The sequence below is a fragment of the Sylvia atricapilla genome, chromosome 3 (assembly GCF_009819655.1).
Source record: "Sylvia atricapilla isolate bSylAtr1 chromosome 3, bSylAtr1.pri, whole genome shotgun sequence".
In the NCBI taxonomy this organism is placed as follows: domain Eukaryota; kingdom Metazoa; phylum Chordata; class Aves; order Passeriformes; family Sylviidae; genus Sylvia; species Sylvia atricapilla.
The window spans coordinates 112,166,753-112,184,603 of NC_089142.1; the positions used below are offsets into that span (position 1 = coordinate 112,166,753).

Here is a 17,851-nt window from a genome sequence, read left to right on the forward strand (position 1 = left end):
GGCAGTACCTGTGTGGTGTGTGTGGCAGTGAGTGGGAGGTGCTGGGGTTGGAACTCTGGTGATGCTGGTGGGCCAGCTGCTGCGGGTGCTGTGGGTGTGCAGGGCTGGCTCACAAGGGACAGGGACAGTCCCTGCTGGATGTGGGTTCTGTCCCTCTCTGCTGGAGTTGAGGCTGCAGGAACAGCCACCGGGTGCAGAGCAGGCAGTGGTGTTAGCAGACTGGAGTGCTCTTGAGGAGTTCACGCCATGCTGTGACTGACACGGGGGCACCTACAGTCATGCCCCACCAGCCCCACATGGCAGCAGTGTCCTTTGACACCCTGCAGGTTGGCACCTCCTGCCAGCCTGGCCCTGCCCATGGCATCAAGCACAGTGACAGACCTTTGGGGCCCTGAGAAGCCACTGTCCATAACCTGCTTCCTTGTAATGCCTCATGGCCCACCCACCCGCATCAGTATTCAAAGTAAGAGGTTTTTAATGGTGATTTTCTCCTCTACAGAGACATTCCTTAAGCAAATGCAGGGGGCTGCACTCAGCCATTATGATGTCTGAAAAGACAAAGGAAATGTCCCCTCCTTTGCTGAAGAGCCACAGTAAAGTCCTCATAAATTGCTTTCAGGTGCTCTAACCAGAAATGGAGAGTTAATTCTGCTAGCTCCAGATGAAGCTCCCTTTGCAGAAGTAAATGTGCACTAATGAGCTGTTTGGAACCCAGCTTCCACCTACGTTTCCCCAGGAGGATCCCTGCCCCAGGCCCAGCACCACCAGCCTGATGCGAGTGGAGAGCAGGCTGGGGCCAGCTGCTTTGCTGGGTGACTGCTCAGGGACTGCGCTGGCAGCGCTCTGCCCAGCAGTGCTACTCACCAAGGCTGCCACAACCACGTGTCCCTACTGCCCTGGCAGCAGGTGGGCACAGGGCAAGCTCTGGCCAGGGGCACACAGCTCACACACAGCTGAGGGCCTGGCTCAGCCTGGCACCAGCATCCAGTGGGGGCTCCTGTGGGGGCAAGGGCACTGCAGCCCCATCAGGCAGGACACAGCCCCAGCCGAGGGGCTGCCGTGCTGCCGGCAGAGCCAGCCTCACACGGGGCAGGAACGTGGGCCCATGGCACCCCCAGCCCTGCACATGTGGCAGCAGGCACAAAAATGGCATTAAAAATAATTAACTAAACTAAATAATATATGGACTAGTTTATACTTCCCATGGAGTTAAAGAATGGATTGTGTTGGAAAGGAACTTAAAGCTCATCTCATTCTACCCTTGCCATGGGCAGGGACACCTTCCACTATCCCAGGTTGCTCTAAGCCCCATCCAGCCTGTCTTGGAACACTTGCAGGGATGGAGCAGCCACAGCTTCTCTGGAAACCTGTGCCAGGGCCTCCCCACCCTCACAGCCAAGAATTTCCTCCCACTGTCCCCTCTAATTATACCTTCCTTCAGCTTTAGAAGGATGCCTAACATTTTTTACAAACATTTGTATAGGTGTTATTTTATTCCTACACCTATGCTCTCTGTAACTGTAGAAAATATATTAGGGATCTCATCTTATGTTCTATATATTATATACTACAGTATTTCAAATTATATATCTAATATGTGATGTTATGCATGTCTATATTTCTGTTAGCTAGAGTATATGTTATAGGTACTAAATACACACAGATACAATGGGTATGTATTATTACATTACGGAAAATATATGCAATCTGTGATCTATAATAAAGGCATAATACAAGGTATATAATGTGATATGCATTATATATTATTCAATCTATTATATCATATATATGCGCTATATATTTTATTTTATTAATACCTGGTTTTGAATATTAAATACTGACTATAAAGGTAATAATTCTATCCAAAAAATTGGTTATAGGTTACATAAATACATTACCTTTACATTATACATCTACATATACACACATCCCTGGTATATACTTTAGCTATGAGTACATATCATGACATAAACTATAACATTACTTTGCTAACTGTAATACTGTGTGCAAATATATGCAGTACACTTTTATTTTAAATGTATATAAGAAAATTATATAAACCATATCAGCAATGTATGAATTCTGAATAGCATGATATAATGAACATGTAATATTTGGCACATACAAGATGTGCATCATGGAATATTCAATGCACTATATAGATGCAATAATAGTATTTCAGACCATGCATGACATGTATGTATAGTGGATATGCCAGGTGTGCACACATACACTCTGTCCTCCACAGGACACAAATCCTGGCTGCAGAGCTGACAAAACTTCCTGTCAGACAAGAGTCTTTCATTACATCAACACTGGTAATGTATCAGTAATTATGTGTAATGCATGTATGATATTAGGTACTGTAGATAATATATTTAATATGCATTGCCTAAGTGGCAATATATAACAGACATATTAGTATCTATTGTATAATATAATATGCTTTGATATAATACATGTAATATATTATACACTACCTACATATTCTGAAGTCTACTTATATAGATCACCTATATAGAACATACTGCTATAAAAGGAATATATTTTTTACATTTATTTTATCACAGAATAATTTTTATCCTAGAGTAATTTGGGTTGGAAGGGAACAATAAGGCTCATCTCATTCCAGCCACCTGCCATGGGCAGGGACACCTTCCACTATCCCAGGTTGCTCCAAGCTCCATCCAACATGGCCTTGGACACTTCCAGGCATCCAGGGACATAAATGAAAAATATAATTTGTTGTATACAATAAATTCTGATTTTCTTCTCTGTGTGTGTAACTAAACCAAAACCTCCCATCTCAGACACCGCCAACTGTACATCATTTTCCTCACATTTGTCATTGAACTGGTGGTGTTGCACTACAGGCAATTCCCCTCTAAAAAACTGTGAGATAAACCATAAACACACCATGGTCCCATACCCTGAGAAAGCAGAACCTGGTATAACCTGCAGCTGAGCTATGCTCCTTCTCTCCCCCGACCCAATGCCTGTGGCAGCACAGGCAGAGCCTTTGCTCTGGTTAAATCCTCCCCGTGACTCACCTTTCCCATTCCCTAAGGAAGGCTAAAAAGCCTCAGCAGAGTGGCAGAGCACACGAGCAGGCAGGAACGGGCTGGGGTGTGCATGCCCTCGCCATTAGAGCTGCGAGGGGGCTTTATTAGGGCTTCAAAAGAGTGGTTCTCTTCTAAGAGGATAGGTGGTTTAACTGGACTCGGCTGCTGCAAATAATGTCCCAATTACTGTGTCAGTAGGATGTGCTCCTAGGAGGGTCCCTGTGCCAGTGTGGGGCTCCCGCTGCCACCGCTGTGCCCGACTCTGCCTGGCTTCGGCCCCTGGCTGCCTGCTGAGGAGAAATCAACACAGTCAGAGCAGTGCCGGGGGCAGCCCAGCACTTGGATCCCATGGCACAGGTAAGAACCAAGCCTGGCCACGTCCAGTGTGAAGCCAGTACAGCAGGACAGCCCACGCTTGGCATGTTCCACCTCGCTGCATCAAATGTTGCCAGAGGCATTTATGGACTACAAATTACACTTTATCAAAACCATTTATATCCCTGATGAAGATTCTAACCTGCATGGAAGCATTTGAGGTGTTTAATGCCACGAGCAGGATGCACCTGCACACCTGAATGTTTAACCAGGGGGAGCTGCCTGGGTGCTTCAGGGAACTGCTGTCCCACCCAGCCCAAAGCACTCACCACAACCCAACATTCCTGACCTGGGAGCAATGGGGCAGGAGGTGTGTTGGCACCAGCACACCATAGCACCCTGCAGCACCCTGCAGGCACGGCATTCCCCAAAGAAACACCTGAGACTCCATGGGCCATTTCACAGCTCATCAACAGCAGTGCCTCTTTTTAAATAGGCTTGCGTTGTGTCAGGAAGAGTCTGAAATCCAAGGCAAAAGCCCATCTTTGTCCTGTTTCCAGGCTTGCTCTAATCCCATGGATACCTCCCATCTGCCCATCCCCGAAACAGACCAGGAGATTCTGGGCAGGGCCCCCCAAAACCCTGAGCTGTGCCCAGCTGTGTTTCCCAGTGAGCCCATGCAGTGAGGCAGCTGACAGATGCCTTACTGCACTGATGGCCGCAAGGGACCATGGTGTTGGTACCAAAACTTGCACCTCCCCTGGAGATAAGCAGCCTCCAGTGAGCCTTCTCCTGTGGGCAGAAGCAGCTTGCCCCAGCTCCCCACCAGCTCTGAGCCCATGGGGCAGGGATGGTGTCCATGCTGCATTTCTGAGGACCTTGCAGGTTCCTCCGTCAAATCTCCCAGCTCCTTTCCATGTGACCACAACACTCGGTCCCACACCACACATTTAGGTCTCAGTGTGCTCAGAGAGGAGGAAGGCTCCGGCACAGCGGGCAAACCCCTTTGCCTGAATGCAGAGCATGAGCAACGTCTGCGCCAGCTGCCTCCACTGCATCACATTAGGGGCAGGATCAGTGTTCTCCATGGTGCCCAAACCTGCTCCTGCTGGATGCAGCAAGAGCTACCAGCAATTGATTTGTTAGCTGACAGCAGGAGGCTTTGTTTGCGCAGCACTGGCTGGCCGTGCTGCCAGGGGGCCGGGACACAGCACCTACCAGGCAACCTGCATTCCCAAGGGACTGCTACTGAGAGCACTCTGGGTTCAGCCACTGAGCTATACATGGGCTTGGGACTTCCCAGGTACAGAGCAGGAGACAGAGCCCAGCAGAAGCCCAGCGCTGGGGGCCTGGGCAGTGGGATGGTGCAAGGCAGGAATTGGTGAGGGGCAGGGACACATCCATCCCCAAAATACTATCCAAAGGGTGCTGGTGTAAGTGGAAGCCTTAGTGACCTGTCAGGGTGGTGCAATGCCCTTCACTGCCAGGTGGCAAGAGATGCAAAACGGTGATGCCGATGGCTCCCTGCAAAAGCCGACCAGCAGTCCAGGCTCAGCCTCACAAGGAACCTCTCCAGACACCCCCTGGGCAGTCGGGGCTTGTCCAGCAGTGCAGACTGAGGGAGAATGGCTGCAGACACAAAGGCGCAGCAGCTTTGCCCAGGCTGCTGCAGCCCAGGGATGTCAAAAGCAAATTCTGCCTTCTACAGGATGTTTGTGAACAGAGCTATTTCCAGTGTACTCCTTATTCCTCCCCAACACAGAAGTCTCCACTAATCACCCTTTCTGCTCAGCAGGAGATGCAATAAGTCAGGGCAATGGTTACCTGGACAGTTCAAAAAACCTGGGGAATTCTGGCCCTCACAAATTCCAACTGATTCTTAGCAGGACAAACACGGATTTACTTGACTCTTAGGAAATGGACAGCAGTATGAAGCTGTTGTTTTGTGGCCCGTTGGTGCCACAGGCTTTGAGCACAGATTTCAGCAGAGACACTGCTATGACAGAGTGGATAGAGCCATTAGCCTTCTCCAGAGGATGTGCTGGGCATCACTCCGGAAATGGTGTCCAGTGGCCTGAGAGGACGGCCGTGTGCATTGGTAAAGTTGCCTCAGAGAGCAGAGAGCTCCGCTCAACAGGCAGCTATGACACTGTCTGCGACAGCCCAGGATCTGGGGCTTTACAAGGCCAGAGAAGCCAGGAAAGGCAAAACTGTACCTCTTGCCACGCAGGCTTTGTTGCCTGTGTCTCTTGGGCTGTGCCCTTTTCCAGGGTATTGATTTACAGCTAAAACCACAGCTTTGCCTAGGCCTGAAGTCAGCCCAATATCAAGTTGGTTTCCTAGGAATCAAGACAGCAGGAGTGTACCCATACATTGGTACTGTTCAGCCTGACTGATAAAGAAAAAAAAAACCTCAAAAACCCCCAAATAAATCATTCTATAGAAGGATGTTCTTTCTCAACAAGCTTTGCTTTAGCATAAAATACTCAGCCAGTTCCTGGGAAACTTTCTCCAGGAAGCTCCACTACCTGCCTTTCCCTCAGTGAATCAGGGTTAGGGTCAGAAGCCTTTAGGTGAGAAAAGATTGCAGGAACAGGCTAGAAACCTCTTCCAGGGAGCCAAAACCTCAAAGGCATTGCTACCCCAAGACAGAGCAGCCCCTATGTCCACACCAAGCCCTCACAGCCCCCTTGCCCTTCATACACTGGTTTGGGAGCACTGATTTGCCCTTGGGGCTGCCAAGCAGATTTGCATGCCGTGAAGTTGGCTCTGTACCTGCTCCTGCTGGCAAAGAGGGAGATCGTACAGGTGCATACAAGACCCTGTCTGTGAGAAGGGTTTCACAAACCCAGCATGCACCTTCCCCACTCACACAGATTTTACGACACTTTTGACCAAACCCATCAGATTCCCATATACAAACACAAGCCCTGGAAATAGATCTATCTGCATAGGTGTGTATATATCTATATATAGAGTTCTTGAAGGATGCGGCATAAAGCCCACTGCAGAGTGCAAGGACCAGGCAGGAGCTGGCTCCAGCCCTGCCAGGAAGCAGAGAAATGCCTGGCCTTTCTTGTGCCAGGCTCACAGCTCACCATCAAAGTAGGATGCTGTTGCTCTGCCGAGTCCCTGAGCTCCACACCTCAGCGCCAAGCACACACAGCAGCCACCCAGCAGACAGCACAGCCCTCCTAGGCAGGGATTTTCACAGTTCTCTCCTTACAGGTGCTGCCTCTCCTTGAGCTTTCCCTGCAACACCTTCCAGGGAAGGTCCCTGGCAGATCTCCCCAGCAGCAGAGCACAGGACAGACTGTGCCCGGTGCTGGCTGGAGCAGGTGCAGGGCTGGGGCTCCAGTCCATGGCCAGGGGACCCTTTGCTCAGGGGGCAGCCTTCCCTCAGAGCAGCCATGCCGCACCCTGCTCTTCTTCTCCCTTTAATTCCTTTTTAATTAATCTCATCAAACGGCGCAGAGCAGGCTGGTGACTATGGAGGCACCCTGCCAGCTGCAGTGTAGAGCCGGGTGCCAGCCCCCCTGAGCCCAGCAGGGAGAAGCAGGACAGGTTGGGGGCACACTTGAATTTGAAAATATTTTATTTGAATAGTAAATAATTATACAGTTGAAACAATTCTATCGAAGCACTCTATAAATAGCTAACAGTTAAGAAAATAATGTGTGTAGAAAAAGAGATTGCATCTAAAAGTAAGAGCTGTTGGTTGCACGAGATAAAATGGTTAAGATCATGTGTTATTCTAGGTATAAAAGTTAAAACCTTTTTAGTAGATCCCTTAAGAAAAAAAGACCTTCTAAAACGCACAGTGAAATGGCAGGCGGGGAGACAAAAAAGCGCATCAGAATATCTGCAATCAAATAATATCAATATTCATAATTAATATAAATAAATAACGAATAAATAACATAATTACTCAAACCAACATATACAGATAGACAATGCATGAGCTACCTTAAGGGCAAAACGAACAGAAACAGAAAGTTGGCATGTCACAGTTAAGGCAGTTTCTACAGCAGTTTCTGGAGACCATCAACAGCAGAGTCAAGGCATTTGTGGCTACACTAAAGGAAACACTCGTTTCTCTTATGCAGTTTGATCTGTTCACATCGATAAAAACCACCACAAAAGAACAAAATTTAAAAAAAAAAAAAAAAAAAAAAGAAAAAAATAAAAGAGAAAAAAGAAAAGAGAAAAGAGAGACCCCGGGAAGGTAAGTGTAAAGCCAGATTCCAGCAGGTCACAAGCCGTATTAAAGCTAATCGTGTGGCGGCCCCAGGGGAGCGGCGCGGGGCTGCGGGGAAGGCACGGGCGGCTCAGCAGGCGGGGCGCAGCGGCACCTGGAGCAGGATGACCTGCCTGTTCTCCGAGGGGTGGCACTTGTTGATGTGCCGGGTGAGGCCGGGAGAGCTGTAGAAGGTGGCCGGGCAATACTTGCAGGGGAAGACCTGGGCGGCGTGCAGGAGGCGCAGGTGCCGCTCCTGGCTGCTTTTGCTGGGGAAGGTCTCCCCGCAGACGGGGCAGAGGCGGCACTCGGCGGCAGGCGGCTCCTCGGGGCTAGGCTCCGGGGCCGGTGCGAGTGCCGGAGCTTGCGTGGGTGCCGGTGCAGCGTGCCCCAGCAGGTGCTTGCGCAGGTAGGCTTGCCGGCGGAACCGCTTGGCGCAGCGGGGACAGTCGAAGAGCCCTTCCTCGGAGCCCGCCTCCGAGGCTCCGCTAGGGCTCGGTGTGTCCCGCTCGCTGCCGCTGCCGCCGCTCGCCTCCTTTTGCGTCTCCTCCGCCGGGCCCGGGCCCGCGGCCAGCGCCCGGCCCGCCTCGGGGCCGCTCTTGGTGGCGGGCGGACGCGGTTTGTGCCAGCGGCGATGGGAGGCGAGGTTGGCGGGGCAGGAGAAGACCTTGTCGCACTCGGGGCAGCGGTACTCCACCCGGACGATGCGGGAGCAGCGGTGCTGCGCCAGCGCGAAGGGGTCCCCGTACTCCTCCTTGCAGAGCTGGCAGATGAACTCGCCTAGCGGACGGGTGCAGCCGCCCCGCGCCTTGGCCGGCGCGTCCACCGGGCCCTCCTTGATGCGCAGCCCCAGCACGGGCGAGGTGGTCACTTCGTCCTCGAAAGTCAGCTTGCGGATCGCCTTCGTCTTCTTGCCCGACGGGGCCTTCTGCCGTCCGGGTTCGGACGCGCCCGGCGGGCGCTTGGCGGGCAGCGGGCGGCCCGAGGCGGGCGGCGCGGCCGGAGCAGGGGCTCCACCGGGGCCGGGATGGGCGGCAGGCGGCTCGGCGTGGCCGGCGGCGGCCCAGAGCTTGAGGTCAGCCGGGGCGAAGACGATCGGGTCCATGGTGCCGGGAACGGCCGGCGCGGGGAAGGACTCGGCCGAGACGGGCGATCCCAGGCTGAAGCCACGCTCCAGGTACTTGTCCCTGCTGACGGGCCGCGTGGGGCTGTATAGCGCCTGCACGGCAGCATCGGGCGTCCCAAACGGCACCGGCGAGTCCCGCGGCAGGGGCGGCGGCGCGGCGGGGCAGGCGGGTGGCGGGGCGGCGCCAGCGGGGAGCGGCGGGCCGGCAGCGGCCTCGCGGCAGCAGCGCGTCCGATAGGACAAGGGCGTGGGCCGCCGGCTGCGCTTCACCAGAAAGCCCCGGGGCATCTTCGCGCCGGCTCCGGGCCGGCGGCGGCCGCGACGGAAGCCCCTCGCTCTGGCCGCGGAGCGGCCGCCGCCGCCTTTAAGCGAGCCGGGGCCATTGTTCGGGCCGGCGGTGGCGGGACGGGCCAATCAGCGGCGGCGGCGCGGCCGCACCTGAGCCCGGACCGGCACACGCCCGGCCCCGCCTCCCGCCGCCCGGCACGCGCGGCCTTTGTGTGCCGCCCCCCGCGCCGGCAGCGGGCGATGCTCCCGGGACGCCGGCCGAGGCTGCGCCGCCGTCTGCTCTCAGCGGGCGGACCGTTTGCGGGGGCGGCCGGCACCGGGGTGTGGGGAGAGGGGAGTTCGGCGCAGGAGGAGGCGAAAGTGGCGCATGTGGAGGCGGCGGCACGGAGGGGAGCGGGGCTGCCCGCCGGGGGCGATGCCCGGCGACGACAGGAGGTGGCCAACGACGGGTCTGTCCGAGCGGGAGGAATAACGAACGGGTCATCGGGTACCGAGCGATCTCGGCAACCCCGCGGAACCCGGAGAACTCCGCGCCGCTGCGGGGTCGGGACAGGCGGAGCCACAGACCCGGCCCGGTGGTAACCGAACCTGTTACTCTAACCCTAACGGGTCTGGCCCGGTTCCCGGAACAGGCAGGGAAGGCGACGGTAGCGCGCCGTTTCAGTCTGAAACGCTGCGCGTCGGGTACGAGGTGCGGCGGGGGACTGCAGAGGGCGGGAGGGCCCCGCACCCCGCGCTCTCGCACGCCGCGGTCGGTGCCTAAGCAAAGGCGGCCGCAGCCCCCGAGGATGCGGCAGGTGCAGCCGCAGCGGGGAGAGCCCCGGGCCGCGGCCCCGCTCCCACAGCCCTTTGTCCGAGGCGGCGCACGGGGGCTCGCAGCGCTGCTCCGCAGGTGGCGGGACCGGGGACGCGTGCGGGCAGCGCCCTCCCCGCCCCCCGCCGGGCCCTTTGTGGGGGGCGCGGGGCACGCGGGCGGCACGCGAGCGAGCGGGGCCCCCCCGCGCGCGCCTTTATGCGCGGCATTAGCATAAAGCTGCGCGACCCTCGGCACAAAGGGCAGCGAGCGGGGGGGCACCGGGGGCGGCCGCCTCGCCGGACACCCCCCCTCCCGGCGGGCCGGGCCGGGCCCGGGGGGGGTGAGGGACCGCCCCGCCCGCCCGATGGGACAGGCGTGCGGCGGGGCGAGGCGGGGCGAGCGGCCCGCGCCGGATTAGCATACAGCTGCGAGCCCGCGGGCACGCGCCGCCGCCCCCCCGCCGGGGCTGCGCACCGCGACCCCCTTCACTGCCGGGCGGCACACCGAGAGCCCCCTTCAGTGACAGGGCTGCGCACGGAGACCTCCCTTCACCGAAGGGACTTGTCACTGAGACCTCCCCCCAATCCCCCCCACTGCTGGGGCGCACACATATCCGCCGTCACTACAGCGTTTCACACCGAGAACCCTCGCCGCGGCTGCGGCTGTGCACCGGGACCCCCTCGTCCCTGCTGGGGGGTGGACACTGAGACCCCCTGTCACTGCCTGGGCCGCACACCGAGCTTGCCCCCATCACTCCTGGCGCTGCACAGCAGGACCCCCTGCCCACGGCTGGAGCTGTGCACCGAGACCCCCCGCCACGGCCGCGGCCCAAGACCCCCCATCACTGCTGGGGCTGTGCACCGAGACCCGTTGCCTCGCCGTCTCTCTCTTACCTGCAGCCGGCAACAGTCTGTAGGCGTCTGTTGGGGCGTACACGGGCAGGTGGGCACGGTGGTGGCGCAGATAGCGCAGGACGGGCTCCCGAAGCGACGCCCCACCGGGTTTCTGCTCACGGCGCTGCTCGGCGGCAGGGGGCTGCCCGGGTACCTGCGGGACAGAGCTGTCAGACGAACGGGACACGGAGCGCGGCAGCGGGGTCTGAAAACGGCCTGAAAAGATGTCGGGGCTGGGACACAGGGCAGCGGGTCATGGAGCGGGGCTCACACTGGTGGCACCGAGTGCACACTGGAGCTGGTGGTGCTTCACTGTTCACCTCTCCCTCACTAATGACCGGCCACAGGTGCAAGGGTTGTCTGGGACAAACCCGTGTGGAAGCCCTGGCTGTCCCTACACGGCCTCTCAGAGGGGTTTCGCCAGAGGAATTCCACGCTTCCCCCGCCTCCATGTCCTATATTGAGTGTGGCTTTTGAGTCTCAGCACGGCCCAGCTGCAGCTGGAGCACCAGGCCATTATTCCTGACGGACAAGTGCTGTTCCGGAAGGTCTGGCACGGCACGAGTGCCCCTGGCATGCAGCAGCATCCAGCAGCTGATGGAGGTGCAGCCCCCAGCCCTGCCATCTGCATGTTTGCATGGCCGGAGCTGCGCACACCGGCACAAACACATGGCTGCGATCCCCGAGGGGTAAACGCCCGCGCCAGAGCCCCGCGCTTCCCGGGCAGCCTCGGAGGACAACTGCAACAGAGGCTAAATGCGCGGCCCCTCCCCACAACATAACTGCCTTCTCTATGCAGTCAGTGCTTCGATTAGCAAACATTTATGTAAATGTTATACCCCTACTGCAGGACGCTGATTTTCACTTTCTCTTCAAACCAGAAATACCTGACTTCTGTGCATTTATGCCCAAAGCTCTTAAACATCTTTTCCTCCTTTTTACACTTCATTAGAAATTTTTCTACATGCTGAAATGAGCTAGAATATGAGCAACAGGAGGCAAAGACAGTAGGTCTCTTACCCCATATAGAAATACAACCAGTCCTGAGGCATTTAAGAGATACTCCATGAGTACATAGTACCTACTCTGGATATGGCAATGTGCCCAGAAGGAACACCCAATGAAAACATAAATATAGTTTAAATCCCTCCTAGTAAATATAGTTAAAATCACTGGGAAAAAAAAAAAAAAAGCGCCAAGTTTTCAAGTTTTCATTCAGATACAGATACCATCACCTATATCCATAGGAACAATCCTGACTCACACAGAGCTGCTTCCAGTCCATGCAGGGAGACCCTCTGTGTCAGGACTGCTGCCACAGTAGCAGGGTAAGGCAAGTGAGTCCTTCGTTTGTAGGGCACAAATTCCCCCTCTCAAGTTTTCACACTTACAGCATGAGAAATACGTTTGAATGATGGCAAGAAAAACACTTTACATCAGGTCCGTTATTCTGCACAGAATTTAATTTTGTACTCTTTTATAAAGGTCTTCCAAGAGAACCCAAATTAAACTGCACCAAGGCCCTTTCTGGGTCAGGACAACAGGAGGCAAATTGCTCTGAGCCCTTCGGGGAGGAAGCAGGGCTAAGCACGCGTTGCTGCAGCTGGGATGTGGCAGCATTGGGCCCTGGAGATGGATGAGCCATGGGCAATCTCCCTTCCTCCTGCCACCCTGTCTCCATTTACAATTCTATTCGTTTTCCACATGGTTAAAAACTCCACCTGGAACTACGTGGGGTTAAACAAAAGCAGGAGCACTGTGAGCAGGGGCAGAGTGAACTGGTCCCAGGTAGTGGGTTGGAAGCACAGAGCTCAGACCACAAACTCTGGGATCAGCCACAAGTTCCTCGGGGTGGTGGGGGGGCAGTTCTGGGGGCTGCTGGACACCTGCTGTTGTTATTAGTTCTCCCCATGGAACACAGTGACTCTGGATTTTGGGCAGGCAGTTCCAGGCTGCTGAGGCTTTATGCCTCTGTCTATGGTGCTAGGGCAAAGCTGTAAACAGCATTAGCAAACACTTTAATTTTACCCATATTCAGGAAATCCACTTATCACTGAAAAAGCCAGTTGCTTTCACCCTTTAGACCACAAAAGCCATTCCCTGTGGGTAGGTGTTGAAAAATCTACCCACTGGCTCAGCTGAGACAGGTATAGGATGGTCCGTAGTATGTTCCTGTTAGGGAACACTTCTAAACCCAGGGGGATACATGGACAAGCTAGGCTCTAGATTCCACTGAGTACCTGTACTAAATTGCAGCCATAATGCAAAAATGCAGTGAAGGACAACAAAGTGAGTTCAAGTTCTACTGGCAAATTTCAGAATATGCCCAAATACGAAAACAGAATACTCTGCTGTACGTGGTGACCCTGCCCTGTGAGGTACACGGTCCACTCAGGCTTCCCCAAAGAGAGAGGTAAACAGAAACATAAAGCTTCAGGATAAAGATGGGAGAAGAAACCAAAGTGAACAACACTTAACAAATTACCTAAATAATAAAATGCACTTGCCAGTCATTTTTCTTACCTGTTCTGACATCAAGGTTTGGCGCAGTTCCTTCTGCAGATCAATAAACCGATCATGATAGATGGCCATGGACCAAGGTTCCCTGAAGTAGCTGCGTAAAAAAGAAGAAATTTAGTTATCTTGTGAACCTCTCATTAACCACTAATAAAGTATTTACCTGCTTTTTTGCCTTTATAAATTACAGTTCTGGACCCATCATGATCGTTTGTTCATAAAATGCCTCCTTGTAACAGCATGGTCAATCAATTCTTTTAATGGATGTTCCTGATGTACAGCCAGCTTCAGTAATTACATTTAAAGTGGCTTAATTCAGAGCTGTGGCAAGACCCAGTGAAGAATCCTGATTTTATCAGAATTTAAAAGCCTGAAGACCTGTAAAGAACGGTGTCTCCATTATCTGTCCTCAATTGAGAAAAGCAGATTGCAGGATTAACTGAACTGCTGCATAAACAAATTAAATTTGTGTAGACAATGACACAAATGTTGTTCATCATTAAGGTTTCTGGATTAATAAAAGCCAGAAAAACAGGCCACCAGAGCGCTGCAATATGTTCTTTGCACTAGTGCGATGAAGCTAAATTGAACTGATTCTAGGAGGAAGCTTTTGTAACTTTTTCTTTCAGTGACAGCATTCACAGCAGCATTCTTCCATGAAAAAGGAGGAAAAGGATGGAGAGAACACTGCTCCCTGTAGAACCTCATGGCTATAAATATAACTGGGGCAGCCAGATTACAAAGCTGTGATTTACTTCTCTTTATAATGAAAGATAATTTTTACAGCTCGGGTGAGATGCCCGGAGTGTAATTCTTGTCAGTGCTCACTGAAGTCAGGAGGTGCCACATGCTCGTCCTCATAATGACTAAGCAGGTGTCAGCAGGCTCAGCCAGGAAGTTGGCAGAGGGGGGCATTTGCATGGTTGCCACCAACATTCATGGCTTGGGAATGGCAGCAGGACCCTGGCACTGCCCTCAGGAGCACAGGAACATTCTTACTTGGTTCAGCTGTGTGGTCTTTAAGTAAGCACCTGCATAAGGCAACTCAAATACTCTACACAGATTTAATAATCCTGAGATACCTGTCCACAAGAGAATTAACTGGCAGTTTCCTCTCTGCAGATTTTACTTTCTCCATGTCCAAGGGCAGGATTTTCCCCTCCTGCTCTGAAAGACATCTCAGCTCTCCCTCACATCCATTAAAATGCTCTGTGGACCTGGCACAGCTTGGCTGGATGTCCATGTGCTTGGCCCCTCTCTGCCCCTCTCAGGCACTCCCATTCCCCTCTGTGTGCCAGGCTAGCTGGGGTTGACTCTCAGAATCTGCAGTCTGCAGTACAGCAGGGCTCTCTCCCATAGACCTTTTTCACATATTTATGGACACCATTCCAAGCACAGCATCCTTGCTCTAGCAAGTGCTGCCCAGCCCAGGAGTTACTGGGACTGACGCTTGCCTGCTTATTTGGATATCTAGGTTAGAAAGGATGAGCTCAGCTTTAAGGATCCCTTGTTTTAATAACTGCACACCCCAAAGGTGTGCAGAGAGCTGGAGAAAAACACAATATCCTATAATATTTTAAACCTTTTGAATTTCAGAAGAAAAACCCCACCCAACACAAACCTTTAACTCATTGTTGGTAATAAATAGCAAAGAGAGAAAGGGAGGTGTTACACAAGAATGCATGAAGGTAATACTCTCTTTTTACTGATACGCTGTGGTAAAAGCCATGTTCCACTGGCCAAATGTTTTGTCTTCAAGCTGGCATCTTAATTTTGCCTATAACCCTGAGCAGATGATTTCCTCTCTCAAGTGAGGTGCAACCTTGCCAACTGCCTTACCTCAGTTAAGGGGCTTACCTGCCTCACTAAGATGTAGCACTGAACACTCTTTATAAATGTTTCTTTCAGGGGCACTGTATATTCCTGCTATTGTTACCAGCTCCATCTATAACCACAACTTTAACCATTCCTGTCAATATCCACAGATTTGGAGCTCAAAACCTGAGCCACCCAGTTTGGAATCTTTAATGCAAATAAAATGCCTGGTTTTGGGGAGCAGAGTGCCTTGTCCGTATTTTTTTAGATAGACTGCCAGTAACCAACATTTACTCCCAGACTTCCTTCACTTCCCTTCACCTGAAGAACACCAAGGGCCATTTGGACATTCAGCTCACATAAACAATTCACTTTCTTTTCCAGCTCTGTGCTTCCATCTACTTACGTTTCCAGTTCAAATCACCTTTCTCAGGGGGAACATGGTGTTTTTGACAGAGCAGCTCTACATATGGCTGCTAAAGGGAAGCTTAATAATGAAAAACCCCATTTGAAACCAACAAGTTGACTTTCTGAGGCTCATTCTGAATTTTATTACCTCTTCAGCAGTAGTCCCTCAGGGCAAGCTGTGGAAGGCTTCAAAGTATAAAGCTCTTCACTGTAGGAGATGGAGCTGGCACACTCCCAACAGGGGCTCAGCAGCTCCTCTGCTATCACAAGAATGGCATCTGCCACATGTGTTTGCACCGTTTAGTCTTTCATAACCTGCCAGAGTGATCAGGCTAAATATGTACAAGATGACAGTGTCTGCCAGGAGCATAATGGGTGTGCAAACTTGGTAACTTCCTCGCAGAGATCCCTGCTAGAAGCCTTTGTGGCGGCAGCAGCAATCATGGGGAAGGCGTTTGTGAAGGGTGGGATGGAATGGGCTCCTGCAGAAGACAATGAACAACATCCTTTGCGTTGCTAAGGAGCTGGTCTCACCTTTCATTGACAAACAACATTTCAAGTCTGTGCTGCCTCATTTGTGAGGTGCAGCCTACATTAAATGAGAGGCAAGGAAGAAGGAAATGTTTAGTGGTGTCCAGTACAGGCACAGAATCCTTCCCTTTGCAAGAGATATAAATAAAATGAACAGAGCTGGGCACTGCTAACAAGCAAAAATGGAGTGTACACATGGCTGTCCATACAAGAGCTGCCTAGAGTTACTCTCCATTTCATTTGCAGGAACACACCACATTTGGAGAAGAAGCCTCTGCCCCTGTGGAAGATGTTCTGTGTCCTGGCAGCAAGAACCCAACACTGACCTGCCATCCGAGTCAGGTCTGGTGGCACAGGGTATAGCACTGGCAGAAAGGTGTGAAGCCAGAAAACCTCAAAAACCAAACAAAAAACCTTCAGAATAACACCCTTGCTTCATACAAAGACAAAACAAAAAGCAAGTTATAAAGATTAAAAAACAGATTAGTCATTTCAGCTCTGTGGTACATCCCCTACCTGCAGGGGAGTGTGCCCATGGCAAATACCGCATGCTCTGGGCCAGAGTCTAGTTCCAGGGATCAATCCTTGAGCTGTGCTGGTGCATTGATGCCTTCTCACTGCAATGAGGCTGGGAACAGGAGGGGATTTTCCACTGCTCAAAGGGCAGGTGGCACCTCGTGATGGTGCCATTGAAAAATCCCTCTGCAGATTGGCACGTCAGTGACTACAGGTTTAGCAGATGGTGTGTCTATGGATGTTCTTATGCTTATGTTCAGAACTTGCATGGAAACAACTCAAATTCAGCTCCTCACATCCCTCCTACCCCTGTTCTTCCACCAACACACACACTCTCAAGGGAAGATCAGAAACTTTGACAGCCTATGACGTGGGTTGAATCTGCAGCTCTCAATAAATATCTCTAAGCAATCCTGAATACAGATCTCTTGAGATCCCATTTGTTTCTTCCCAAAGCCATCCATGAGTCACCAGTGCCCTGCCCTCAGTGCCATTAAGCCCGGTGGCCCTCTGGTGCTGGCTGTGCCCTCAGCAACATGACTGTGAGCACATACAGAGTAGCACCATGGCCTTTAGTACACAATATAAGCAGAATCACTGATCAACATAATCTCCTGGTAATCTGCATGGAGTGGAGAGTCTCCTTTCCTCTCTGTAGCTTCCCAAGCTTTGTACAGTGTGGGGAATTTTGAGACAGACATTCACTTTCCTAGGTTGAAACTTCTTTTCTAAGAAGAAATGTAATGCTTGAAATGCAAAATTCTCCAGGCTGTACCAGTTACATCTGGAAGATACTCTGTCCCTTCTCAAACCCTCAGACCTTAGAACATACAAAGTCAGTGTCCACATGTGTGGAGGGCTCTGGTGGATTGTGAAAGCTCAGTCCCATAGTGGTGCCTTTGGCACAAGATGGCCAAAGCCCTCCAAGTGCTGGGGTGCTTCTGCTGAGAGCCCAGTCAGGCAGTGAAAGGCTGCTGCTTGCACATCCCAGGAGTCACCCCAGGACAACAAGCATGGAGGAGCTGGAAGCTGTTCAATGAACATGCTCAAGTAGAACACAACTATGCCAGGAGTGCCTACACAGAGCAAGGACTTCCACTTCTCAGGAGTGAGAAGAGTAAAGTATTGTGAAAGGATGGGATGCAATGCAATTTTAAGTTTCACGCCATCCTGACAATACTTCCCAACAACAGCTTGCAGATGAAGTCTTTTCTCCAACACAAGCACACGAGATGGAACATCCCGTCTTGCCAGGAAAATTCAAAATGTGTTGTTTTGAGAACAATATATGCATGTCTTTAAGACTCTTAATTACAAAGATACAGCAATACCAGCAAAAGATACAAA

At 52.4% G+C, this 17,851-nt stretch overlaps 2 protein-coding genes across 2 annotated transcripts in view; both read right to left on the minus strand.

Moving 5' to 3' along the window:
- Positions 1-3,269: 3,269 nt before the first annotated feature.
- Positions 3,270-17,851, minus strand: part of CFAP61 (cilia and flagella associated protein 61) — an 89,753-nt gene continuing 75,171 nt past the window's right edge. The window contains exons 24-26 of the mRNA XM_066316657.1: positions 13,241-13,331; positions 10,718-10,871; positions 3,270-3,352 (exon numbers count right to left, since the gene is read on the minus strand). Of these exons, the coding sequence (XP_066172754.1) occupies positions 3,270-3,352; positions 10,718-10,871; positions 13,241-13,331 (328 nt within the window). The remainder of the gene's footprint in view (positions 3,353-10,717; positions 10,872-13,240; positions 13,332-17,851) is intronic.
- Positions 6,955-9,123, minus strand: INSM1 (INSM transcriptional repressor 1). Its single transcript, XM_066314401.1, is given in 2 exon segments — positions 6,955-9,066; positions 9,069-9,123. Coding segments are annotated over 2 exon segments (1,416 nt in total). The 3' UTR covers positions 6,955-7,705.